The sequence below is a fragment of the Cydia pomonella genome, chromosome 2, assembly GCF_033807575.1.
Source record: "Cydia pomonella isolate Wapato2018A chromosome 2, ilCydPomo1, whole genome shotgun sequence".
In the NCBI taxonomy this organism is placed as follows: domain Eukaryota; kingdom Metazoa; phylum Arthropoda; class Insecta; order Lepidoptera; family Tortricidae; genus Cydia; species Cydia pomonella.
Window position 1 is genome coordinate 37019525 of NC_084704.1, and position 21984 is coordinate 37041508.

The 21984-nt window shown below is 37.7% G+C and overlaps 1 protein-coding gene across 1 annotated transcript in view; it reads left to right on the top strand.

Moving 5' to 3' along the window:
- The first annotated feature begins 644 nt into the window (after positions 1–644).
- Positions 645–21984, top strand: part of LOC133515571 (ATP-binding cassette sub-family G member 1) — a 121240-nt gene continuing 99900 nt past the window's right edge. The window contains exon 1 of the mRNA XM_061848136.1: positions 645–1694. Coding sequence (XP_061704120.1) covers positions 1544–1694 — 151 coding nt within the window. The 5' untranslated portion in view covers positions 645–1543. The remainder of the gene's footprint in view (positions 1695–21984) is intronic.

Here is a 21984-nt window from a genome sequence, read left to right on the forward strand (position 1 = left end):
TCCCCGTCCTGCGCAATGTGATTTTTAAAGGACATATTCTATTTTTAGCAAAATATGAATATAGGTTGAGGTTACACTGAAATTATTTTTTTGTACATTTTATGGGGGCAGCTGCTCCCCCGGCCCCCATTGGCGCCACCTAGGTTAATATCCATGAACAAAAGTCACGTACTTTACATTAAAATGTTCCAATTAAGACGCCTTGATTTATACATAATGATGTAATGACATCAATCATTATTTGCGACTAATTATCGCGACATAATTGCGACTTCTAATGATGCGTAAGGCTCATACCCTTGTTATGATAACGTGTTTTAGAATTCCGTACGGATGAACGAACGAACTAAAGCCTTACGGCGTCCGCTAGATGGCGCGGTTGCACGCAGCGGGTTAACGAAAAATAGTATTGATTCGGTCAAATTATGTTTTTTGAAAAAAAAAAATCTGTGGCCCTAGTGAAAAAGGGTACAAGTCTCTGGCAGTTTAGGTATATAAGGGCATAAGTGTTACGTGGAACTTACACCCCTTTACTCCTGTGCTGCCAGAGACTTGTACCCTTTTTCACTAGGGCCACAGAAATATATATACGAGTATATCGTAATTTAAACTAATACAGTATGGCTTTGGGTTTTTTATTTTTTTTGGGAAAAGTATTAGTTTAATAAGTTATTTTTTTCATTAATCTAAGAAAATGTTACATAACACTGGATAGTTCTTAATTACACAGTTAAATATGGTTTAATAAAAACGGTTTTATCCGGATTGTGACATTTCAGTTGTAACTTTCGTCGCGACACATCGGAAATATTTTTTGTGCCCACCTTCGAAATAAGTACTAACGAATAACCCCTCAAAAATAAGACCCAAGACATGATAACTAAATCATAAATACATATTTCGTTAAAGATTAGGCAGTCTTGCAATTAATTTCGTAGTTTGTTATGGAGATTTGCCCAAACATTATTTGCATCTCTTTACTATATCACGGCAAATGCGAGTGATGCCATCACGCTACACAAACCCAAACCACGAAATTGGCATATACAGAACCCCATTGTAAAATACGCATTAGTCCGGTTTCATGTAATGAGATTATCAGCGAACCGTACACGCGCACGACGTAGTCGCAGTTCGCCGCCGACCCGCGCACGCAGCGCCGATCCACCGCGCAAATCAAAAAAACAATATGCTCGATATTCACATGTACCCCAAATTTAAAAAAGGTTGCCATTATAGGCGTGGACTGGCGATCTAAGTGAACGTTTATATGACAGATATTTAAAAAAATAGCGTGACGGTTATATTTAGAAATATTTTAACGCTTTTTTGCTGTGATTTTCATAGATATTAATAGTATTGTGAGTGGTTTGGATGCGTAAAGATACTTTGATACGTAAAACAGGGCGCAGGTCTAATTTAAAATATCCAAAATAGTTTCTTTAGTTTAGTGAAAATTTGTTTTTGACCGGACCAAGCATCCAAATATAATAAGTGATTTGGACTATGCTATAGAAACTTATTCTTAAAGTGGTTACCAAAAATGGCGGTTGCCTCGGCGATGCTGAAGGGGTTAGGCAATATGATCACTGGGGGTGAGCGGGAGAGGGCGCCCCCGGCCGATATGCCTTCCTCTGTGGATATCCAGTTCACGAACCTCACACTGACAGTAACTGAAGGGTTCCGGAAGAGAAGTAAGTCCTGCTTTTACTACATTTGGTGATGTAGGATGTAGGAACGCCGCCAGGTAACTGACGGTCACCGCGTTTCTTATCTGCCTCTATAACTCTTGATCATTCAAGCGAAATTTGATTTTCACGGTAGACACTTTGGTAGGTACATTGTCTTTACCGTCCGCTCCGCTTATTTTTTATTATTATTCTTAGATATATTCACAAAACACTATACTTCAGCATTTTTTTTTTGCATTTATGGCTTGGATGCGAGTTCTTTAAGCCAATCAGCATTGATAAAAAATACAAACAAGTGAATTCTGAGGGATTTTAGTTGCTGTAAGAAAAATATGGTCGACTTATATATCCAGTAACTAAAAGGTTTATTATCTTCATCGTCATGTTTATTCAGACATTTCCCTGAATTTGGGCTGAAAGAAGGAAGGAAGACTATACTCATCATTAAATTAGGAACCTACCTACCTTACACACCCTAAAGATTTTTTTTTTCAAAAATATATCTTTTTTTTCATAAGCTATTTGTTTCAGCATGTTTTTTGAAAACTTTTTAGGTTTGTTAAAAACGATGCTTTGTATTATTGGGCGTTAGAAATCAACGAATTATTTTGGATTTTAATTTGACAATGAGCGAATCAGAAAAAAATCTATACCTCCATATGCTTCTACCAGGGACGTATGAACCAAAAAAAAGTTGTTGAAAAAAATGGGCGGTCCGGTTCTCGAAGTTCGATCACCCTACTGTCATAGTTTTTTTTTAATTGGCAGCATATTTCCTGTTTTGTGGTCTTTATTATGTTAGTACGATTGCTATCAGGCAGTTATCTACACATATCTATACTTGCACCCCTTTGATGGGTGATAATCAGGCATCGGAATTTTTATCGCACGGTGAGACTAATAGCGTGCTATGGAGTCGACATTAGCAATAAAATTCAACTCATATTCATACTCATACTCATTTCTTAAACGAAAAGATTACTCTGCCAAATGAAAATCGTCCAATAATAGTTCTGCTAATTTACACAGAAGCGAACAGAACTTTATGTGAACCAAGAGTCTGCGTAACGTTAGTCGACCAAAAGTTACATCTACAAATGAATCACTCTGCGAAACGTTGTTCGGCGAATCGTTCTCTGCGAAACGATAATCTGCGAATTGATTGTCGTAGAATCATTAGGTACCCGATAAAAACATTTTTTTATAGCGCTCTCGTTTTTATACTGTAAATGTGTGTGTGATCTCTAGCCACATCAAATTTCATATATTACTCTCTACAATATTATTTCCAGTCACGTGATTTTACAAACATGTATTCACCTCAAAATTACTACATAGTAAACTTGTTTTTGGTACAGTCAAGTGTGAAAATTTGGGTGCACACAAGTTGCCCAAAAATATGTTCCATACCTCTTACGTCGGCGAAGTAAGAGCTGCTATGGGACATATTTTTGAGCAAGTTTCGTGGACCCATATTTTTACCTTCTGTAACCGCAAATCGATGGATTTAAGATTATAGGTTCTTAAAATTACGTTTAAATCCCGTATACAAAAAATAGACTGATATTGAGTTATTTGCGAAAATATCGCCTGCCTGTGAAGCTGATGGTCCCGGGTTCAAACTTCAAATCCTGGTAAGGGCATTTATTCGTGTGGTGAGCATGGATATTTGTTCCTGAGTCATGGGTGTTTTTTATGTATTTAAGTATTTATAAATATTTATATATTACATATATCGTTGTCTAAGTACCCTCAACACAAGCCTTATTGAGCTTACTGTGGGACTTAGTCAATTTGTGTAATAATGTCCTATAATATTTATTTATTTATTTATCGTACGGCTCTCGGGCTATCAGCAAGCATGATAAATCAAACAACACTTTATTTATTAGCATAATTTGGCAGACTCGTGTGATGTACTTTTTGCAAAATATTATTATTTAAACTGTTTACACAACATAATGTCTATTTACTTTCCACTTATTTAGCAGAAGTAAAATGACACCAATAAAGTAATATATAGGTATCTACTCGTATTTCAATTATATAAACAAACAGATGTCATTTTTTCTGCGCTTAGGTTTTTTGTTTTTCATAATTATTTATTTTGCTTATATTAGGGTGACGCATCGTTAAACAGTACAATCTCAAAATACGATGCTTGCTTATATTGCTTGCATTTCGATACTTCGCGCGTGATGAATTTATTTTGCCCTAGCTAATTCTATAAGGTCGTACGCGGCAAAACGCGTATAAAGTAAAAAAAAAAAAACAAGAATTAATAGAAAAATCAAAGCTACAGACTTGAAGTGTGTGTTTCGACTAATCTACATGTAAAATTTAAAGGCTTGAATCGGTCCCATTTGCCTGTACGATGAAAATGTTTGTTTGAGGTATATTTGATACGATTTTATCTGTTATAAAAGCTAACCAATCGTGTATCGGAAACTACAATAAAAAGCGGCCAAGTGCGAGTCGGACTCGCCCATGAAGGGTTCCGTACCATTTATGACGTATTAAAAAAACTACGTACTAGATCTGGTTCAAACCAATTTTCGGTGGAAGTTTGCATAGTAATGTATATCATATATTTTTTTTAGATTTTTTATTCTGTTATTTTAGAAGTTACAGGGGGGGGGGGGGCACTTTTTTCACTTTGGAAGTGTCTCTCGCGCAAACTATTCAGTTTAGAAAAAAATTATATTAGAAACCTAAATATCATTTTTGAAGACCTATCCGTAGATATCCCACACGTATGGGTTTGATGACAAAATTTTTTTTTTTTAATTTTAAGACGTATTAAAAAAAACTACTAACTAGATCTCGTTCAAACCAATTTTCGGTGGAAGTTTGCATAGTAATGTATATCATATATTTTTTTTAGATTTTTCATTCTGTTATTTTTTCACTTTGGAAGTGTCTCTCGCGCAAACTATTCAGTTTAGAAAAAAAATGATATTAGAAACCTAAATATCATTTTTGAAGACCTGTGTGGGGTATATTATATATTTTTTTTAGATTTTCCATTCTATTATTTTAGAAGTTACGGGGGGGGGGGGGCACACATTTTTCCACTTTCCCCCCCGATACCCGGGTATGTCCTTAAACTACGTCCAAAAGAGAGGTATGGGCAATGTGAATGTCATCTCGCCTTGTGTGGTAGGGCACAGCACAGCAGATGTCATTCCAGATCTAGAGCAGAGCCCAACTGGGGAAGTACCTCCACCTTACAGAAAACCGCAGCCAAATAACACTTGACCCTACTCATAGTGTTGTGTTCCTGCCGGTGAGTTAGGTTGCCAGAGCTCAACGAGGGGGGGGGGTGGGGTTAGGGTCGGCAACGCGCATGTAACTACTCTGGAGTTGCAGGTGTACATAGGCTACGGAGACTGCTTACCATCAGGCAGGCCGTATGCTTGTTTGCCACCGACGTAGTATAAAAAAAAAAAAAACTTTGGAAGTGTCTCTCGCGCAAACTATTCAGTTTAGACAAAAATGATATTAGAAACCTCAATATCATTTTTAAAAACCTATCCATAGATACCCCACACGTATGGGTTTGATGAAAAAAGATTTTTTGAGTTTCAGTTCTTAGTATGGGGAACCCCCAAAATTTATTGTTTTTTTTTCTATTTTTGTGTAAAAATCCTAATTCACTGCATAGAATACATCTACTTACCAAGTTTGAACAGTATAGCTCTTATAGTTTCGGAAAAAAGTGGCTGTGACAAAATCGGACAGACAGACGGACATGACGAATCTATAAGGGTTCCGTTTTTTGCCATTTGGCTACGGAACCCTAAAAATGAAACCGATACCATGAATAACCAGTTCACCAAACAATAGGTTAATGAGTTTTGTAATTGCTGGGATAAATCAAGATACCCGACGCAAAAATTAACAATGCGCGCACCGTATCATTTTTTCTCAATTCTTATAAATATTTTTTTAAAGATTTACTTGTATGTATATTTTCATATAGCTTTAATTAAACTAATTACCTATTTTATTTGCTACAAATACATATTGTTCTATGTTTAGCAAATTAACATATAAACATTGTTAATATGTCAAAATAAGAGCACGCGGTTAGGCAAAATGAGGTCATGCAACCGCTGAGTGACATCACGGAACAGAGTACTTATCTTTTGTGGAGACATATTTTTTTATGAATTGCGGGCATTCCATGAGCTGTCCCCGTGCAAATGTGTTTTATTACTTATATTCCTCCTATTCTACCTATTAGGTTCGGTGGTTTGGGAATTCGTAATGTCTCCAGTGTGGCGTTACTTACCGGCTTTTTTGGCTGCGGTGCATAGCGCGCTGGGATTGATAGGGGGAATTTTAGGTTCTTCACTTGGGGATTGATAGGGGGAATTTTAGGTTCTTCACTTGGGGATTGATAGGGGGAATTTTAGGTTCTTCACTTGGGGATTGATAGGGGGAATTTTAGGTTCTTCACTTGGGGATCTAGGGCCGGCACACTGCGCTGAAGCTAAAAATGTATGATCATTGTCTTGCCTGAACGCCGAACTACCTGCCAACCTTTGCTCGCAAAGGCAAAGGTGAATTAAAAATAATGAAAACATACGTTTTGATCTGGTCTGATCTACTTGGAACGTTAGGATGTACACGGATCAGGTTCTTATAATCAAAGATCAACACAATTTATTTTGGAAATAAAACCGAAAAACCAATTTTAATGGTAACTTTAGACGACCGGTCTGGCCTAGTGGGTAGTGACCCTGCATAAGAAGCTGATGGTCCTGGGTTCAAATCCTGGTAAGAGCATATATTTGTGTGATGAACACGGATATTTGTTTCTGAGTCATGGCTGTTTCTATGTATTTAAGTATTTATAATTATAATATATTATACATATATATCGTTCTCTAGGTACCTACAACACAAGCCTTATTGAGCTTACTGTGGGAGTTAGTCAATTTGTGTAATAATGTCCTATAATAATATTTATTAACTAAAATGAGTTTTGATGACCACGAAAAAGAATATTTTCTTCATTTTAAACTTTCATAAGTGTACAAACCGAACGGTCATTAGTTACATCTTCAATTAGATTTAGATTTACTTATTGCATATAATATTTAAATACTATATAAATTATTCTACACTAATCTATATAGATTAGAATTTAGATTTATCTTCAGAAAATTTGCGTTTGTATTTGTACGGCACAACGGTAGGTAATTTCGTGGAATGCTCCATTGTCTGTTGATATTGATAGTGTTCTATATTTGATGGCACTGACACACGAAGTAAGTGTTCTGTTGTTGCGAATTACAGTGAAGTAGAATATATCATAGGCAGTAGTAAAAACATAATAATAATGAGCTTATTCTACATAGATATTTACTTGCTTCACTTCATTAAGGAGAGGAGAGTAGTTTTTCAATAATTGAAAACGGTGTAATCAATAATCTTACGAGCGACGAGACGGCCGTCCGGCCTGGTGTTGTGCCGCAAAAATAAATACACCGACATAGGAAGAAACTGGTTTTTAGAGTTCCGTAGTCAACTAGGAACCCTTATAGTTTCGCCATGTCCGTCTGTCTGTCTGTATGTCTGTCTGTCTGTCCGAGGCTTTGCTCCGTGGTCGTTAGTGCTAGAAAGCTGAAATTCGGCATGGATATATAAATCAATAAAGCCGACAAAGTCGTAGAATAAAATCTAAAAATTTAATTTTTTTTAGGGTACCTCCCCTACACGTAAAGTGGGGGTGAATTTTTTTTTGCTTCAACCCTAAAGCGTGGGATAACGTTGGAAAGGTCTTTCAAAACTAATAGGGGTCTTCAACAAACATTTTTTGATAAAGTGAATATATTCGGAGAGAACCGCTCCGAAAGAAAAAAAAATGTGTCCCGCCCCCCCCCCCCCTCTAACTTTTGAACCATAGGTCCAAAAAATATGAAAAAAAATCGTGGAAGTAGAGCTTAAGAAAGACATTAAATGAAAACTATAGCGGACATGATCAGTTTAGCTGTTTTTGAGTTATCGCAAAAAGTTTCCCCTTCATAGAAAAAAGACTTACTTTAATTAGGTACTGATTATGCAAATTTGCCTATTTGTTTAACTCGCGTGAAAGGTATCGTTTCATCCCTTGGTTAACAATTTACTAAACTTAAAGCTGCAGTTTATCTTATTGTGACGGAAGAGTAACTACGGAACTCTACACTGAGCGGGGCCTGACATGCTCTTGGCCGGTTTTTTATTATTGTTCTAAACCAGTTAATCTGGCAAGTACTTTATGGAAATGTTCTCCTAAAAACCGGTTTATGTAACGGTTTTACGAACGAAACCGAAATTAAAAGGTTTTGCGCCAACATGATAACAGTTTGGAAATTTAACCGGTTTCCGAGCCTAAAGACGCTTCCTGTGTTTTCCATTTCTATTTCTTTAATAGACATTTTATCATTTTGAACATAAGAAACAGGTGAGATGAAACTACGTGTACCATGTAAGCCATGTTATGAATAGAACCCTAAATCTGCCTTTGAAATAATTATTTACATAAATATTACGAGAATAGGTATTTGTTTACAACTTTACATCAATTAGTATGTTTATGAAGTAATTATTGTGTTATTTATTTGTTTGAAGTACAACAATATTGTTGAACAACTTATTTTCAATTCTACATGCTGTTTTTGCACAAGAATAATTTTTTTAAGTACCTAAAACACTTTATGTTTTATTTGTGTATTTTATTGATTATTTCATCGTATAGGTACAGACGCCATCAGATATATCAGAGCGACGGCAATGCTCAAAAATATCTGAACAGATGCTTTAACGCCTTGACGATAGGGACGTGTTCAGATATTTGTGAGCACCCAGGCCGCTCCGATATATCTGATGGCGACTGTACGATCATTGGTTCATGTATGATCGTTGGTTGAGTTCAAGCGTTGCTCGCAGTGTTTTTGTCAGACTAATTTTAGCATACCGTCTTTATGTTGGTTTGTAGGTATGTTGGTGACGTATGTTCTACCGTGGCGTGTTAATACTGACTCCATTTTGAAGAGACGGAGTTTAAACTCAATTTTAGAAGAATAAAGAGAAAAAAGCGGCCAAGTGCGAGTCGGACTCGCCCATGAAGTACCATTTATGACGTATTAAAAAAACTACTTACTAGATCTCGTTCAAACCAATTTTCGGTGGAAGTTTGCATGGTAATGTATATCATATATTTTTTTTTAGATTTTTCATTCTGTTATTTTAGAAGTTACAGGAGGGGGGGGGGGGGGGACACTTTTTTTCACTTTGGAAGTGTCTCTCGCGCAAACTATTCAGTTTAGAAAAAAATGATATTAGAAACCTCAATATCATTTTTAAAGACCTATCCATAGATACCCGACACGTGTGGGTTTGATGAAAAAAGATTTTTTGAGTTTCAGTTCTAAGTATGGGGAACCACCAAAATTTTTTTGTTTTTTTTTTTTTTTCTATTTTTGTGTAAAAATCTTAATGCGGTTCATAGAATACATCTACTTACCAAGTTTGAACAGTATAGCTCTTATAGTTTCGGAAAAAAGTGGCTGTGACATAATCGGACAGACAGACGGACATGACGAATCTATAAGGGTTCCGTTTTTTGCCATTTGGCTAAGGAACCCTAAAAAGAAGCTTTTATGTAACTTGCAATGTATAAATAAATAAATAAATAAATATTATATAGGACTTTATTACACAAATTGACTAAGTCCCACAGTAAGCTTAATAAGGCTTGTGTTGAGGGTACTTAGACAACGATATATATAATATATAAATATTTATAAATACTTAAATACATAGAAAACACCCATGACTCAGGAACAAATATCCATGCTCATCACACGAATACATGCCCTTACCAGGATTTGAACCCGGGACCATCAGCTTCGTAGGCAGGGTCACTACCCACTAGGCCAGACCGGTCGTCAATGTTTGTACACTTTGTACACTTGCAATGTGTGGTCAAATCTTGCAAGTTAAATTTGACCCACTTCCCAACTTCCAATGTAGCTGAATATTTGCATACATATGTAAGTCGGGAGACAATGCAGTATTATGGTACCATCGTGCCGATCTGATGATGGAGACAGGAGGTGGCCATAGGAACTCTGTGATAAAACAACGCCCAACCACCTTATTGTGTTTGAGGTTTTTAGAATTGTCTCGTTGAGTATTAGTTGTCTGAAAACTTATTTAAATTACTTCCAAAAAAAAGACCTGCATTAAGAAAAAATGGTTTGAGTAGTAAAATTTTCGTACTAGAATTAATGGTAGTACAATCTAAATAAAAAAAATATGCGAAGCAAGCAAGCGTTGGTAGCGTAGCGGTAAGAGCGTGGGACTTTCAATTCGAATGTCGCAGGTTCAACTCCCGGCTCGTACCAATTTTTCAGAACAACCAGTACATAAAAACCTGAAGGTGATAAATATTTTTAGCCGCTACTGTATGTATTTACGATATATCATTTATTGAAAACATCGTGAGGAAAGCGGACTAATCCCAATAAAACCTAGTCTACCCTCTTTGGAAGGTCAGATGGCAGTCGCTTTCGTAAAAACTAGTGCCTACGCCAATTCTTGGGATTAGTTGCCAAGCGGACCCAAGAAGAAAAGTTTACAATAAAAATGCAGATCCGAAAATAAAATGATTAAATCTAAAGTAAAGATTTTGGCCACAATTTATTTACAATTTACTTAGTTACTGTCAAATGAGGTAACTGATGACATGAAGGCCAACATTAGACAAAGGAAATATTCCCCATATTATATGAACATGGCTGACAGCAGTATACTTTTTACAATCTTTGAAAGGATCGACCAGTCTTAGGGTTAATATTAATTTTTAACTAACTGTCTGAAATCACCCTTCTGTCCCCAGTTACCCCACTTACCGGTATTCATATTCATTCTAATTCACCGTTGGATTAGTTAATCAATAAAATTGCGTACTTTTCCGACGGCCGCAGTAATGCGATTGGTCAGCGATAGTGTAATGTATTGTTGACGTCAGTGCTGCCGTAGGCCAAAACACCTCGAACTGAATGCCCTATTTGAATTACAAATACGTAAAAACATGTTAATTGTTGATTTCGATTTAATTATTAAGTACGTACTTAGAAGCGATACAATTAACGCGAAGTGCAAAGAAAACAAGGAAGATACTTATCTAATTATCAATCGCAAAATACAGTAGTGTGTGGCCGTAACCGGATTTTTTGCTGAAACCGAAACCGAGGGCTCGGTTTTGCTCTAGTGTTGGCCGGAACATGATTTGTATGCCGAAACTGAAATCGTTACTTTGGCCGGATACTACCGGAATTATAGTTACAGTGCAGCCGAAAGTTTCGGCAGTTATTTGCCCAAAACCAAACCTTCAGCTGAAACATAATTTTTTGGCCAAAATCGTAACTTCGATCGGACACTAAAAGACAGTAAAATTACCTTAAAAAACAGTCGACTAAAAAAAATCCTTCCTAAGTTACGTTTTTGAAAATATCACTCAAACCCAACGTGTAGTGAGGCGATATTTGTGAGTCACGGTAAAACCATTTCGGCTTCGAACGTCAGACCCAGAGTATTGTATAAATTATGTTTGTATAAACTGCTTGTGATTTTTGTTGAATTGATATTTGTGATTGAAGTGATCAAATATTTGTATAATATATTTGACATCGCTAATTCTTGCAACCACGTCACAAAATCTGCGATAACAGGAGCTGAGCTGTCATAAATAATATTGAATTATAATTGAATTGCGCTCTTGCGGTGCTGCCCGTAATGTAAAGGGGCGGTGACTGTTTACTCATGAATTTGCACCTGTCTTCCAAATCGGCATCGGTTCGCATACTCATGTCCTTCCGCGGTTTATAGTGTTGATGACCCCTAAACAAAGGATTAACATAATATAATAAAACCGCATAACTGGTCAAATTGAAATTTAGCAAGTTGTAAAATACCAAAATAACCTATGTCTGAAGCTGAAGCTGTTTATATTTCGCACGTGTATGACAAAATAACTGTTTTGATAGTTTGTTCATACTTACCTATCGCAATTGATACTTAACAATTACAGGTTACCATTACAGGTAGTTAAAGGTAAGCTGGAAGAGATACCTTAAGGAGATAAGTTCGCCTTTGTAGACATTTAAGGGGCTCCCCGCGGTTTTCATCGTTTTTTGTCAAGTTTTGAGTCGTTACTCCTACATTTGTACTAAAGATAGAATTATAAGACAAGCGGCTATCGGTTCTTCAATCTTATATCCATTCTGGTCTGCCGGATTTTGAAAGAAATGAACACTTATTTTTTTATAATTTTAAAACACTTTTTTGCTTACTCGATTTCTGTGAAGGATTTTATACGTACGAAATCTACACATTTGGGTTCGTGTTTGACGTCCTTAAAAACTGGTCAGAGATTTTAATTTTAAACTAATCAACACAAAAGTTATGCCCAGAAAACCAGTTTTTTGGCCTAAAATTGTGCAACTTTGATGCCAAATATGTCGAAGTGAACTTTGTAGTAAATATGGGATACTATATTGCTTAAAACCGCTGCTGTTAATATGATAAGCTACAAAAAACATAAGAAAACTAAGGGATGGGATGGAAGTAGGTACTTCCCCAGTTGGGGTCTGCTTTAGATATCGAATGACATCCGCTGTGCTGTGCACTACCACACAAGGCGAGATGACATTCACAATGCCCATACCTCTCTTTTGGACGTAGTTTAAGAACGTACCCGGGTCCCTCTAAGTGTTTCACTAAATCAATAGGATATTGGGTATCTCTTTAAGCTTATCTAGTTATCTTGTTAAGAATTAGAATAGTTGACACCAGATTTAAATCCAGATAAAGACTAAAATAATTACCGAATTAGGATAAGATACGCTTTTTACGCATTTATGTCTAAAAACTCGTGTTTCGAAGACGTAATCATGACTGTATATTTGTATGATAAGATAAGGCCAATGAAATTAACATCTTTCTTTTAGTATTTACCTAATGCCTATAATCACTAAGATGCAGATTCAAATTCAAGCGCCTTAGTTTTATTTTATTTCATAAGATAAATAAATAAATAAATATTATAGGACATTATTACACAAATTGACTAAGTCCCACATTAAGCTCAATAAGGCTTGTGTTGAGGGTACTTAGACAACGATATATATAATATAAATATTTATAAATACTTAAATACATAGAAAACTCCCATGACTCACGAACAAATATCCGTGCTCATCACACGAATAAATGCCCTGAATACATTGTAATATGGCGTAAAAGAATGCAAACAGTATCAAAAGTAGACTAGGTCACATATAGAATTGTCTTTAGGCAAAATAACCTTAAAAATGAAAGTAATAAATGTGAAATATAATCATTTTCGTCGGTTATCGCGATAAACTCATGAAATAAAACTTTATAAACTGTCGATTCGAACCATTTACCGAATTACCCTTTACTCGATTATATCGTATTTAAGAATACATTTCGACGTACCGAACCCTTCGGGGAAGGATTCGAAATGTCAGGATGTATTTTAAATTCATTATCTTTTTGGACCCGGGTACGTCCTTAAACTACGTCCAAAAGAGAGGTATGTGCATTGTGAATGTCATCTCGCTTTGTGTGGTAGGGCACAGCCAGTGAATGTCATTCCAGATCTAGAGCAGAGCCCGACTGGGGAAGTACCTCCACCTTACAGAAAACCGCAGCCAAATAACACAAGACCCTACTCATAGTGTTGGGTTCCTGCCGGTGAGTAAGGTTGCCAGAGCTCAACGAGAGGGGAGCGGGTTTAGGAACGGCAACGCGCATGTAACTCCTCTGGAGTTGCAGGCGTACATAGGCTACGGAGACTACTTACCATCAGGCGGGCCGTATGCTTGTTTGTCACCGACGTAGTATAAAAAAAATGCGATATAATCCGTTTTCATAGTAATCATAGTTTTATTTAAATGTGAAATGCTTTAACTCTAAAAATGTCGTTTTACTTTCCAATTTAAATCGGTTGATTAATTAAAATGCTATCAGCTATTGTGGATTGCGTCACCAACGATGTGACGAATTTCTAAGTACTTAATTGTTTATTTCGTTTGCTATCACATCGTTTGCCATATTATCACTAACTACATCCCGCTTGATTTTTTTATCGACTTCCACCAAATTCAACAAAAAGTTTTAAAATTACTTTGGCTACGGAACCCTAAATGACGAGTGCTATTACATACATGATTAACATGTTTTTTAGCTTAAATTAAAAACTAAATTTCATCTCACAAGTACAATAAGCTACATTTCGTCACATATTTGGGGGCTATAATAATTGAAAAATCAAACGAAGGGACAAAGCTGTGGTTAATTTAATATACGGGTCGAATTTCTTTTTGTTCTCTTGTTTGGACCACTCTGTTACGCTTGTATTTTTATATTTTCTATTCTATTAAATAAAATAAAAAATATCAAACAATTGCGAGTCGGACTCGCCCATGAAGGGTTCCGTACCATTTAAGTATTAAAAATAAGTACTTACTAGATCTCGTTCAAACCAATTTTCGGTGGAAGTTTGGTAATGTACATGATATATTTTTTTAGTTTTATCATTCTCTTATTTTAGAAGTTACGGGGGGAGGGGACACATTTTACCACTTTGGAAGTGTCTCTTTTGAGTTTCAGTTCTAAGTATGGGGAAGCCCCAAAATTTTTTGTTTTTTTTTTTTTCTATTTTTGTGTGAAAATCTTAATGCGGTTCACAGAATACATCATCTACTTACCAAGTTTCAACAGTATAGTTCTTATAGTTTCGGAAAAAAGTGGCTGTGACATACGGACGGACAGACAGACAGAAATGACGAATCCATAAGGGTTCCGTTTTTTACCATTTGGCTACGGAACCCTAAAAAGACGAGTACTATTACTATTACATACATGATTAACATGTCTTTTTCAGGGACTGAAAAACCGCAAAAGACCGGTAACCTAAAATAAAGGTATCAATTGAATAGGTATCCAAAGCTAAGGGTACCCGAATAAAATCGCAAAAGACCGATACCTAAGATAAGGGTATCAATTGAATAGGTATCCAAAGCTAACGGTACCCGAATAAAATCGCACAAGACCGATATCTAAACTAAGGGTATCAATTGAAAAGCTATACAACTGTAACGGTACCCGAATAAAATCGCAAACGACCGATACCTACACAAAGGGTATCCATTGAATAGGTATCCAAAGCTACCGTTACCCGAATAAAATCGCACAAGACCGATACCTAAACTAAGGGTATCAATTGAAAAACTATATAACTATAACGGTACCCGAATAAATAAAATGTAATAGGTACATTTTTCAAACGGTACCGCTACAGTTGAAAGGGTACCGTACGGTACCGTTTCAAGTAGACTTCTACTTTGGAATCCAAGATGGCGGCTGTGCACTCGTCATAAAAGTCGTCATGGATATCGTTTTATAGGTTTTAGGGAGTGCAGATTTCGAAAATGATGACCATTTTGGAATCCAAGATGGCGGCCGTGCACTCTGTCATAAAAGTCGTCATGGATATCGTTTTATAGGTTTTAGGGAGTGCAGATTTCGAAAATGATGACCATTTTGGAATCCAAGATGGCGGCCGTGCACTCTGTCATAAAAGTCGTCATGGATATCGTTTTCTAAGTTTTAGGGAGTGCAGATTTCAAAAATGATGACCATTTTGGAATCCAAGATGGCGGCCGTGCACTCTGTCATAAAAGTCGTCATGGATATCGTTTTATAGGTTTTAGGGAGTGCAGATTTCGATATTGATGACCATTTTGGAATCCAAGATGGCGGCCGTGCACTCTGTCATAAAAGTCGTCATGGATATCGTTTTATAGGTTTTAGGGAGTGCAGATTTCGAAAATGATGACCATTTTGGAATCCAAGATGGCGGCCGTGCACTCTGTCATAAAAGTCGTCATGGATATCGTTTTATAGGTTTTAGGGAGTGCAGATTTCGAAAATGATGACCATTTTGGAATCCAAGATGGCGGCCGTGCACTCTGTCATAAAAGTCGTCATGGATATCGTTTTGTAGCGGCAAGGCGTCGACGCACGTTAGAGTCAGCAGTTTTGGTAAACAGTTTAAATGAACATTTAGTACGAGCAGTCGCTTAGCGCAGCTCGACAAGTGCGCACATTCTTAATACATACGCGATACCGCGACGCCGCCTGGTCTTGCGCCTTTTCTCTAAACGTTCGTGTTTTCTATTAATGTAACCTTCTGATACCAATTTGGAGTCTAAATAAATAGATGTAATTAAGTGAATCTTTGTTTACCTCCTCACCATAATAGGGTACCCACAACAGTACTCTAAAGTGGTGCAATTTGGACTGTCACAGGTAGATTTTTTAGGTTATACAGTGTCGGCAGACGGACTGCGACCGCGCAACGATAAAGTTAAGGCAATTGTAGACTATCCGAGACCAGAGACCGTCGGGCAACTTAGACGTTTTTTAGGAATGGTTAACTTTTATAGGACACATTTAGGCAAAGCGGCGGATGTGCAGAGTCACTTAAATAAGTATTTACATAATTCAAAAAAAAAGGATCAGTCCAAAATCGAGTGGGACGCTGCAGCAGTGACCGCGTTTGAGCAATGTAAAGAGAGCTTAAAAAACGCCATTACATTGTCGTTTCCGGTCCCAGACGTTCCGCTAGCGCTTATGACAGATGCATCGGGAACCTCAGCGGGTAGCGTGTTACAACAAAGAGTAGACAATAGCTGGAGACCGCTAGGTTATTTTTCGAAAGCGTTTTCAGATGCACAAAAAAAGTATAGTACATATGACAGAGAGTTGACTGCAATATACATGTCTATAGCGTATTTTAGGAATATGATAGAGGGCAGGAGATTAATAGTGTACACGGACCATAAGCCTCTCACGGTAGCGCTAACAAAGGTAGGGTCAGCAAAAGAGACGCCACGACGAGCGAGACAGCTAATGTACATCAGCGAATTTACGAGCGAGATAGAACACATTAGCGGTTCGCAGAATATAGTTGCTGACGCGCTTTCACGTGTAGAAACAATAGCTTGCCCTGTAGTCATCGATTTCGAGGAAGTTGCGCAAGCACAGGAAACCGATACGCAGTTTGCAGAATTGTTTACAGCGAACAAAACGAAATATAAGATGTTAGGTATGCCCAACTCAAAAGGTAAGGTTTATTGCGAAATATCAGGTGATAATGCTCGACCGTATTTACCAGAGAAATTCAGGAAGATAGCGTTCGAGGCCATTCATCACATTAGTCATCCAGGCATTAGGACCACACGCAAGATGGTAGCCCAGAGGTATTTTTGGCCAGGCATGAATAAAGATGTAGGCACATGGGCAAAGGCATGCGTGCAGTGTCAGAGGGCAAAGGTAAGTAGGCATACAGTTTCTAAATTAGGACAATTTGAAGACGCGGAGAGGTTTAGACATTTACATGTGGACATCGTGGGGCCCTTGCCCACGACAGCTCAAAATTTCAAATATATAGTTTCAATGATAGATCGACGTACCAGGTGGCCAGAGGCCATTCCAATAGTTGACATGACAGCTGAGACAGTAGCGAGAGTGGTTTATGAAAATTGGATCTGCAGATTCGGTTGCCCAAGTTTGATTACATCTGATCAAGGCAGACAGTTTGAGAGTGATTTGTTTAAGAGCTTAATGAAATTTTTAGGGGTACACAAGGTACGTACAACCCCATATCACCCAATTAGCAACGGGATTTTGGAACGTTGGCATCGGACAGTTAAAAATAGCTTAAAAGCCAGATTAGCAGACAACGCGTCCTGGGCTGATGAGCTACCTACGGTCTTGCTGGGACTTCGAGCAGCATCCAGGTCAGATAACGAAGTAAGTGCAGCAGAAATGCTTTACGGTCATGTTTTGAGATTGCCAGGTGATTTTTACACACATTCCAAAATAAATTGCAATGACCCTTTTTCATATGTAGAGAAACTTAGGTCGATCGTCGATAGCCTACGTCCCGTGTCACGAGCGAATAGCGATTCGCGTAAAATATTTGTCCACAAAGAATTAGAATCATGTTCTCACGTTTTTATAAGGAACGATATGGTAAAAAAACCGCTTACTCCCAATTACGATGGACCATATTTAGTTTTAAATAGGAGACCTAAAACTTTTAAAATTCAGTTACCCAATAGACAGGTAGAAATATCGATTGATAGGCTAAAGCCAGCATTTTTATTAAAAGAGCAACCTGAAAGCAATAATAATTCTGGTAGTAACAGCGTAGGTAATGACGGGTTAACCACATCTACCACAAGTGAGCCTACAAAGCCATTAGTGAGTAAAACGCCAACACCTTTAATTCGTACCACGAGGAGCGGACGCACGGTAAATAGGCCAGTTAGATTTATGCTTGATGAATAAAAATTGTAGCACGTAGGTTGCACAGTTGAAATATAGACAGTACTGAGACTCGTTTCCGCTTAGGTATTTTGCAGGGTTAGGTTGTTTGTACGGAGACGTTGCCTAGGGATGGCACATTTTAAATTTTTGAGATTTTCCTGGAAATTGTGAAATTCGGGTCCAGCTACTTTGTTTTTAATTTAGCATCTCCTGGATGGAGCCTGGACCCCGGGGGTAGATTTTCTATTTCCCGAAAGTAGTGTGGTAGCCATTGCACTGGGTGGATGGCTACATTCCAAATAGTAATTATAAGTACCGGTTTATCAGTTTCAAGTCGGGCTCTGAAAAACGAGACCCGCAACTTAGGTAAGAGTTTTTATACTGTAGTCATAAATGTTTTGTGACATTGTTTGATTTTTAAAAAAAAACGTATCGAAGCGGTACGTGACAATGTAAGAAAAAATGTAATGATTTGTTATTGTCGATCCATATTTAAGTAAGATGTATTAGATTAGCTGCAATTATATTTAATATACAGTCAGTTCAGCACGTTGTTCCACGTTAAAGAGTAAAATTTCCTGTCAGTAAAGTTGTTTTGAAAAATTGTAAAAAATGGGTTTAAGTCAAGGAAAGGAGGAAAACAACTCGCACAATGCCATAGCGATAGCAAAAGTGGAAAACTTGTCTAATCAAGTGGAGTCAAAACTAAATTATGTGGGAATTGGACTAATCGCATTGGGAATAATTTTGTTGTTGGCAATATGTTATTTTGTGAGAATGAAATGCAAACAATGTGCTAGATCGTGGGTGCAGAAAACAATCGGAAATTTACCACCCACAGCTATTAAAGTTCATACTGTTGCCAGTCCCCCACAACAAGTGTATCAATAAGTGTTGTTATGAAGTGCTCAAAGGTGTAATTGTAATCGCTGTTAAGTTCTCAGAACTATGGACCACCACGTTCATTATAAATGAAACAACAATGTTATTATTCAAACGTGTAATGTAATAGGTATAAGTCTTATTTCACAGCTCTTGTTTACATTCGTAGCGCTAGAATACAATGTAAGCATTTTTTGCATATAAGCATGAGGTATGTGTCACACTCATAGCGAGTAAGATTGTTTTGTTAGCTTTGATATTTTTTTTTCTTGTTTCTTGTATTGTTGTACTTTGATTATTCTTTTCCTTTTTTTTCAAAAAGGGGGGGAATGATGTAGCGGCAAGGCGTCGACGCACGTTAGAGTCAGCAGTTTTGGTAAACAGTTTAAATGAACATTTAGTACGAGCAGTCGCTTAGCGCAGCTCGACAAGTGCGCACATTCTTAATACATACGCGATACCGCGACGCCGCCTGGTCTTGCGCCTTTTCTCTAAACGTTCGTGTTTTCTATTAATGTAACCTTCTGATACCAATTTGGAGTCTAAATAAATAGATGTAATTAAGTGAATCTTTGTTTACCTCCTCACCATAATAGGGTACCCACAACAGTACTCTAAAGTTTTATAGGTTTTAGGGAGTGCAGATTTCGAAAATGATGACCATTTTGGAATCCAAGATGGCGGCCGTGCACTCTGTCATAAAAGTCGTCATGGATATCGTTTTATAGGTTTTAGGGAGTGCAGATTTCGAAAATGATGACCATTTTAGAATCCAAGATGGCGGCCGTGCACTCTGTCATAAAAGTCGTCATGGATATCGTTTTATAGGTTTTAGGGAGTGCAGATTTCGAAAATGATGACCATTTTGGAATCCAAGATGGCGGCCGTGCACTCTGTCATAAAAGTCGTCATGTATACCGTTTTATAGGTTTTAGGGAGTACAGATTTCGAAAATGATGACCATTTTGGAATCCAAGATGGCGGCCGTGCAATCTGTCATAAAAGTCGTCATGGATATCGTTTTATAGGTTTTAGGGAGTGCAGATTTCGAAAATGATGACCATTTTGGAATCCAAGATGGCGGCCGTGCACTCTGTCATAAAAGTCGTCATGGATATCGTTTTATAGGTTTTAGGGAGTGCAGATTTCGAAAATGATGACCATTTTGGAATCCAAGATGGCGGCCGTGCACTCTGTCATAAAAGTCGTCATGGATATCGTTTTATAGGTTTTAGGGAGTGCAGATTTCGAAAATGATGACCATTTTGGAATCCAAGATGGCGGCCGTGCAATCTGTCATAAAAGTCGTCATGGATATCGTTTTATAGGTTTTAGGGAGTGCAGATTTCGAAAATGATGACCATTTTGGAATCCAAGATGGCGGCCGTGCACTCTGTCATAAAAGTCGTCATGGATATCGTTTTATAGGTTTTAGGGAGTGCAGATTTCGAAAATGATGACCATTTTGGAATCCAAGATGGCGGCCGTGCACTCTGTCATAAAAGTCGTCATGGATATCGTTTTATAGGTTTTAGAGAGTGCAGATTTCGAAAATGATGACCATTTTGGAATCCAAGATGGCGGCCGTGCACTCTGTCATAAAAGTCGTCATGTATATCGTTTTATAGGTTTTAAGGAGTACAGATTTCGAAAATGATGACCATTTTGGAATCCAAGATGGCGGCCGTGCAATCTGTCATAAAAGTCGTCATGGATATCGTTTTATAGGTTTTAGGGAGTGCAGATTTCGAAAATGATGACCATTTTGGAATCCAAGATGGCGGCCGTGCACTCTGTCATAAAAGTCGTCATGGATATCGTTTTATAGGTTTTAGGGAGTGCAGATTTCGAAAATGATGACCATTTTGGAATCCAAGATGGCGGCCGTGCACTCTGTCATAAAAGTCGTCATGGATATCGTTTTATAGGTTTTAGAGAGTGCAGATTTCGAAAATGATGACCATTTTGGAATCCAAGATGGCGGCCGTGCACTCTGTCATAAAAGTCGTCATGTATATCGTTTTATAGGTTTTAGGGAGTACAGATTTCGAAAATGATGACCATTTTGGAATCCAAGATGGCGGCCGTGCAATCTGTCATAAAAGTCGTCATGGATATCGTTTTATAGGTTTTAGGGAGTGCAGATTTCGAAAATGATGACCATTTTGGAATCCAAGATGGCGGCCGTGCACTCTGTCATAAAAGTCGTCATGGATATCGTTTTATAGGTTTTAGGGAGTGCAGATTTCGAAAATGATGACCATTTTGGAATCCAAGATGGCGGCCGTGCACTCTGTCATAAAAGTCGTCATGGATATCGTTTTATAGGTTTTAGGGAGTGCAGATTTCGAAAATGATGACCATTTTGGAATCCAAGATGGCGGCCGTGCACTCTGTCATAAAAGTCGTCATGGATATCGTTTTATAGGTTTTAGGGAGTGCAGATTTCGAAAATGATGACCATTTTGGAATCCAAGATGGCGGCCGTGCACTCTGTCATAAAAGTCGTCATGGATATCGTTTTATAGGTTTTAGGGAGTGCAGATTTCGAAAATGATGACCATTTTGGAATCCAAGATGGCGGCCGTGCACTCTGTCATAAAAGTCGTCATGTATACCGTTTTATAGGTTTTAGGGAGTGCAGATTTCGAAAATGATGACCATTTTGGAATCCAAGATGGCGGCCGTGCACTCTGTCATAAAAGTCGTCATGGATATCGTTTTACAGGTTTTAGGGAGTACAGATTTCGAAAATGATGACCATTTTGGAATCCAAGATGGCGGCCGTGCACTCTGTCATAAAAGTCGTCATGGATATCGTTTTCTAAGTTTTAGGGAGTGCAGATTTCAAAAATGATGACCATTTTGGAATCCAAGATGGCGGCCGTGCACTCTGTCATAAAAGTCGTCATGGATACCGTTTTATAGGTTTTAGGGAGTGCAGATTTCGAAAATGATGACCATTTTGGAATCCAAGATGGCGGCCGTGCACTCT